Source organism: Aplidium turbinatum, chromosome 5 (assembly GCF_918807975.1).
Source record: "Aplidium turbinatum chromosome 5, kaAplTurb1.1, whole genome shotgun sequence".
Taxonomy (NCBI): Eukaryota; Metazoa; Chordata; class Ascidiacea; order Aplousobranchia; family Polyclinidae; genus Aplidium; species Aplidium turbinatum.
The window spans coordinates 34,204,021-34,211,199 of record NC_137476.1 but is presented as its reverse complement, the minus strand read 5'-3'; the positions used below and the strand labels follow the sequence as shown (position 1 = coordinate 34,211,199).

Genomic DNA, 7,179 nt, shown 5'->3' with positions numbered 1-7,179 from the left:
TGTTCTTCGGAAGAAAGAGCAATGCAAAATTTATGAAGAGTCAAAACAGGGCAAGAAAGATTTTTTTTGTTTTCAATTCAGTTTTATTTTTCTTTGTATAAGTGATGATGAGTTGAACAATATTGTAACGAGTAAAACAGTAATGATAAATTTAACAATAGAGTACAGGAACAAAACCAACAAAAGAAAAAGGTAGCAAAAATTTCGTTTCGATTTGAATAAGTTCGTTTCGAACAACCTGGTTCGTCCCTCTAAGTTGTTTACAGAGACTTAAATTTAGAGAGCTTGTAACATAAGTTTCCCTATCCTTTCTAAGACTTCTTTTAACACACAATTTTTGAAGTTGATTAGATTTTCTTATTGAAGGATTAAAAATAGTCTTTCACAAATACCAAGCAGTGACACCAAAAGATTTTAGCTATCCGGACGGCAAATAACAGAAAACTGGAATGATTGAAAAGTAAAGTGAACAGTGCTGGCTCTACCTTTGAGAAGGCGCCTTCCCGCAAGTAAAGCACTAACAAATCAGATGACGCGTGCGTAGAAACAATAAACAAATGAGCCTCTGGAACATTGCGGCCCCTAATTATGGCACATAATTACAAGCGATTAAAGAAGAGGTTCATTGCCAGGCCTACATATAAATATTTACTAACATGTACGTTATTACTTGCCTGCTGCAGCAGGCTGGAGAAAACAATTAGAAGTAAGCTATACATATACATTGAGTAAGTATACATATACATTGAATCGAACACTAATCACACAGGATTTAACACAATAGCGCAAAGTGATGATTTGCCCGACAACGTCGACTATGAAGTTTAGTTACACAAACTGGCGCAAATGGCAAGGAATAACATGAAGCCAACTTTCACTCGACATAAATTGGCGTGATGCGCACAGATAACAAAAAAAAAAAAAAAGCGTCGCAAATGGTACACAAATTGACGTGATACGTAAGTAGAGATTAATACACAGGGTATCAAAGTAAGGGTACACAAATTGACACAATGCATACGTAAGAAAACCACTACACAGAGCATCACGTAGGCTATGTTAAACATACGAAAGGTACAAAGCATATAGAGTTAGCAGACGTATTAAATTACGTTGGAAGCAGGGTTGTCCACCACCCACCGATCGAGCAAACTACCTAAAATACCAAGGATCCCGAGTACCTTACCGAACTGTGGGATGAGCAGGTCAAGGGGCTTCGGTTTAAGGGCTACAGTAAAGTACAAAGTTACGGTTCAAAGTTACGGCCCAAGTTTACGAGCCAAGTTTACGGCCCAAGGTTACGAGCCAAGTTACTGCCCTAGTCACGGCCCAAGTTACGGCATCTCAACTGGGGCAATGCACGAGATGTCTCTTAAGACCAATTTCACTTTGGTTTCACCTGTATGTTCATCACATTGAGAGATGGCAATTTTAGCCCTTCTTACAATAGGCTTACCATTCCTCATTTGAGGAATGACTTCCTCTACTCTACCCATTTGATAATTGCCTCTTTTCGCAATATCTTCTGGAGATCCCAACACAACTAATTGGCCAGGTTTTAAGTTTTCGCGTAATTTAATCCATTTTTTTCTGCCTTGCAGCCATGGTAAGTAGAATTCTACCCATTTGTCCCAAAATTGTTTGGACAAGGATACGTTGAAGTGATAGTCCCTTCTAAGGTGATCTCGCTCAGCGGGTTGACCTAATACGGAGAGTGGAGAAAAAAATGGAGTTAAAAGAGTTGCAGGTGTGATAGCAGTGAAATGTTTGGGGTCATCACTGATTGGGATCAAAGGGCGTTCATTAACGATGCGGACAGCATTACTTATGTAAGTAATTAGTTCGATAAGGTTTGGTTTACGTGAGTTCGTATCCAAGATGTGATATAGCACATTCTTGATTTGTTTAACCATTGATTCCCAAGCACCACCTTGGGCTGGAGCATAAGGTGGAATAAAAACCCAGTCAATCCCTTCCTTTCTCAAGGAGTTTTGAAATGGTTTGGACTGGAGAGTTTCAGGTAAACTTTTATGGGCAGCTTGAAAGGTAGGCCTACTCCCATTGTCGGAGTAAACTGTCTTAACCGGCCCACGTAAATCACAAAACCTTGAGAATGCAAGTAAAAGATCATTGAGCGCCAGTGAAGTGACTAATTCTACGTGAACCGCTCTAGAGGCCATACATGTAAAGAGGAGACCCCAAGCTTTCTTGTGACTTCTTCCTTCTGCGTAAAGCAAAGGGCCAAAATAATCGATGCCGCAATTGAAAATAAGGGCTTGTTGTTAGCCGTGGTACGAGATTGCGGCAAGTCAGACATAAGTTGTCTAATGGGTTGTGCCTAGAGATGTAAATGCAAAAAAAACGAACCGTTTTTTTTTTAAAAAAACGTGTTTTTTTTCAAAAAAAAATTGAGCCAAAAAAACACTCGTTTTTTGGTTTTTTTTGTTTTTTTTCATATTTTCTGGAAAAATAGCAATTTTTTTGCAATTTGCAGCTTAGTTTCATTATAATGCTTTTGAAAAACATTAAATTACTAAAAATGGTTTTATTGGTGTGCTGAAATTCCTAAGTGTTTGTGTTTGGCAGCATATGTTGTTTGCATAGTCCTACGTTGTTTCGCTTTCTTCTTCATTCTCAGGCATGTTTGTGGCAGTAGACCTGACAAGCATTGAATTAATGCAATTCGATACATGACATAATGTAGATGAGTTAATTTCTGTTTCTTTTTATGGAAGTTAGCCTATGATGTTAATGTTAGTATACTGTGGTACTGGTTATTCTTGTACACACTCAATGGGTTGACGAAATTTTGGCAAAAACAAGATGGATAGTATTCAGAACACACATTGCCTTGTTTGTGGTAATTTACTAATGCAAGCTATTGCCAATAGCTTGTTTAAACAATTGAACATGTTTTGTAACTGATAGCTTTACCAACGATGTATATGCTTTATAAATGTTGAAATAGAAGTATTCTTTTCGTGTGTAGTAAGGTCTTGGACACTTTGTCATTGATGCTTCTTGCTGATTATTTGTGACATATAATGCAAGAGATCTTATCACTGATATTTTTAGCTGTCAAAAGTTAGTGCATTTGTCAGAAAAGGTTTAGGTTAATGTTCCTTTCAAATGCCCACCACCCATGTTGACTATTGCTAGTAACTACCAACCCTAAATGAAGAAATTTTCCCTAAATTAAGAAAGAAGAATTAAAAATAAATTAAGAAGAAAGAATTAACCCTAAATTAAGAAGAAGAAATTTAAAGTGGAGTTTTTCACCACTGCTCAGTGTTCACATAGTGAATAAATGCTTTATAATACTTTTCCTGACAAGTATAAAGTTTTACCCATATTCCCGCAATGCAGGATAAAGATACAAAACAAACATCAAAGAAGAAAACTTATTTTATTTGAGAAATAGGCCTACTGCTTTTTGAGCTAAAAAGAAATTGACCTCTTGTCGTTACGCACCAATAAAACCATGATGCAAAACTTTAATTTTTTTTTATTGGGTAGAGGAAAGATTGACGAAAAGTTTGGCAAAAACAGAAAAGTGCTAAAGTCTCAAAGTCCTGCAAACTACTGTAGTTCAAATTGGATGGATTAAGTGCAACCATAGATATCTTACATATAGATATGCAACTCAGCAATCGTGGAATTATCGTCACGCTCGACTGACTTTATGGACACAATCAACAATCAAGGTTGCCAGCTTGGCTAGCGTATCTATGGTAGGCTATTATTGTACGGTTTGGGCTTGGCGAGAGAGAGAAACCTTTTATTGTGGTGGCTTTTGAGCTCCTTTGGAATATTTTGTTTGGCGTATATTTCAAGTTTTCACAGAATAGCCTACTATGCAAAATCAAGACAATAATCTTTCTTCACGTAGGTTATGCAACTTCTGTTTCATGATCGTTGGAACTATCATTTAAGCTTATTTCCAGTGACTCATTAAAGCTTGTTGTAGGCAGTTTACAAACCTGAGATAGAGGGGCGCCGGAACAATTTTAGGGTGAGATATACGGTAGCGATAATGCTGGGCAACTTGTTCGTTTTCCCGCTATTAGCCATGAAAGTCGAAATGTGAGACAGATGGATAATTGCAATAGCTTGAACAAGAAACGAAAGGTAAATTTCACATTCATAGCATCACAATCTGCTGCAAAGTATAAAATGTGTCCACGGGATAATGTGTGTGGGCCTACTGTAGGCTATAGGCCCTATAATTTGGCTAAAAGCGAATAGCAGAAGTTGTTAGCCTATATTGCAAAATTTGCAGTAGCTTACATAACCTTAAAAGGGCACCATTGCCCCCATCCAGAGAAAATTTGAGGGCAGGGGGCATCCTCCCCCCTGCTGAGACAGCTTCATTAGCATCACGGATCCAACCGCCAAACCAAGACAATTTTAATGTTTGGTACACACCATAACTAGACTACCAAATGCTATAGCACAGCTTTCGGTAGCAAGCAGTAACTTTCATTTTGGTAACACTCAGTAGATTAATTGAATAAAACTTCAGCTTGTCCTGGAACTACAGCTCCAAAAAAGGTCTTTACCTACTTATCAATGGTTGACAGGCTTGTTTTTAGGCATTGTCGGAAATTTTCAAGCATTTTCAGGGGTTGTCAGGCATTGTAGAGTACGGTAGCTACTTTCAGGCATTGTCTAGGATTTCCAGGCATTGTGATCATTATCAGTGGTTGACGGGTTTGTTTGGCATTATAGAATATTTTCAGGCATTGCCGAACATTTTCAGGGGTTGTCGAGGATTTTCAGGGGTTGTCAGGCATTGTAGAGTAGCTACTTTCAGGCATTATTGGGAATTTCCAGGCATTGTCTAGGATTTCCAGGCATTGTCGATCAATATCAGTGGTTTATCAGTGGTTTATCAATATCAGTTGTCGGCTGCATAGCCGAGTGGTGAGAACACTGGAACGGCAATCGAGAGGGCGCCGGTTCGACACCGCTCAAGAGCATGCGGCTGTGTCTGTGGCAGGACACTTTAAGGCATGCCTGAAGGTGGACACGAAGATTGGCTTCCTTGCCTTCCCGTCCACTTAATCTAAATCTTCAACCATCGGGTGTAAGCCTGGATACGACAAACAAACAGTGGTTGACAGGTTTGGTAGTCATTATGGAACATTTTCAGGCATTGTCGAACATTTTCAGGGATTGTCGAACATTTTCAGGGGTTGTCGAGCATTTTCAGGGGTTGTCAGGCATTGTAGAGTAGCTACTTTCAGGCATTGTCGGTAATTTCAAGGCATTGTCTAGGATTTCCAGGCATTGTCGATCATTATCAATGGTTGACAGGCTTGTTGTTAGGCATTGTCGGCAATTTTCAAGCATTGTCGAACATTTTTAGGTGTCAGAGGTTCTCAGGCATTGCAAAGTACTTTAGACTTTTTCTGGCAGGCATTGTCGGCAGTGGCGTAGCTGGGGAATGTGTCGCCCGGGGTGGGTTCAGATTTTGCCGCCCTTCAAAAAAAAAGCATGTGAAAACAGGCCCGGATTTAGGGGGGGAAGAGGGTGCAGGTACCCCGGACCCCCCGACTTTTAAAGGGCCCCCCTATGTGAAAAAAATGTGATTTTTTTTAGCTTTTGTGGTTTCTGCAATATGCTGTGCAGTGCTGGATTGATGCTACTGTAGACGTCGAGGGGGTGTTTCGCGCCGTAGGCGATTTTTTTTGCACGGGGGCTCCTGATCGAAAAGTGCCCCGGGCCCCCCATCAGCTAAATCCAGCCCTGTGTAAAAATGAAATGCGTTTTTTATCAGATTATAATCAAAATCAAAAATCGTAGTCTGAAAGTGCCACCCCAGACGTGCCGCCTGGGGCGGTCCGCCCCTCCCTCCCTCCCTAGCTACGCCACTGATTGTCGGACATCTTCAGGTATTGTCTAGGATTTCCAGGCATTGTCAAACATATTCAGTGGTTGATAGGTTTGTTAGGCATTGTCGAACGTTTTCTGGGGTTGTCGATCATTACCAGGTTTTGACAGGTTTGTCAGGCATTGTCGATACTTATGATAGCCAGGTCATTTAAACGCTGCTGTGTTTGTGTATACCGTAAATACGTTTACAACCTACGCAAAATAGAAAGGGATCATTCTGCTGAGCATGCAGAGCTGGGAATAAAAATGCATGAAAATGTTCGACAATGCCCGACAAACGTGTCAAAAACCAATAATGATCGACAATGCCTGGAAATCCTAGACAATGCTAGGAAATGCCCAACAATGCCTGAAAGTAGCTTATTCTAAAATGCCTGACGACCCCTGAAAATGCTCGACAACCCCTGAATATGTTCGATAATGCCTGAAAATGTTCGACAATGCCTCACAAGCCTGTCAACCACTGATAATGATCGACAATGCCTGGAAATCCTACACAATGCCTAGAAATTCCCAACAATGCCTGAAAGTAGTTAGCCTACTCTACAATACCTGAGACCCCTGAAAATGTTCGACAACCCCTGAAAATGCTCCACAACCCCCCAAAAAGCCGACAATGCCTGACAATTCCCGACAATGCCTGACAATGGGTATTTAGAGGTACCCTCTGTGACTTTGATTTGTTTTCAATCGCCAGAATCTCCATAAAGCAGTCCATGCGGAACGAGAATGTGACGTCATCACAAGCAATCCATACGTCAACTTGAAAACGAAGAAAGTTTTATTTAAACAAAAACCAAAAAAATATATTAAAAATAAAGTTGTTTTGCTGTGCCAAGTTTGAAGTCAATGCATACAGCCATAGCTACGCTGTTAGCCTTCAAACATAAACATAAACATATGTTCATAAACAGATAGCCCACCCCAGAAAACATGGGGGTAAAGCTAAAAATTATCTAAATATGTTGAGCGGTTCTTGAGATATTGCCGTTTTTCTATTGCTCCTTATCTATAAAGCCACCTAGTGGCTATGGTTATTTCACTTATGACTCGAGAACCGCTTGTGTGATTTTCATCAAGTTTGCACCAAATGCACATCAACTGGAACAATCTCTTGACGTTGTACTGGAAAAGGTGTGGTGTGCTGGTGAAAAGTGTCTTTGTGAAGTAGAGAAACAGGACCCTGACTACCTGGTCCTAACAAAACATGTCCATTAACCAAAATCCCAGGTGGCTTTGAAACTGCACACAAGTGTGGTACTGCATTTAACAACTGGCTGGACC

The 7,179-nt window shown here is 40.1% G+C and overlaps 1 protein-coding gene across 1 annotated transcript; it reads right to left on the bottom strand.

The window, feature by feature from the left end:
- Positions 1-1,334: 1,334 nt before the first annotated feature.
- Positions 1,335-2,180, bottom strand: LOC145771198 (uncharacterized). Its single transcript, XM_082582933.1, has one exon. It carries the CDS (start codon positions 2,178-2,180, stop codon positions 1,335-1,337), a length of 846 nt encoding a protein of 281 aa, XP_082439059.1.
- Between the last annotated feature and the right edge of the window lie 4,999 nt (positions 2,181-7,179).

Excerpts from the sequence above, each read along its gene's own strand:
- LOC145771198 (XM_082582933.1), bottom strand. The coding sequence starts at position 2,180 with ATGGCCTCTAGAGCGGTTCACGTAGAATTAGTCACTTCACTGGCGCTC.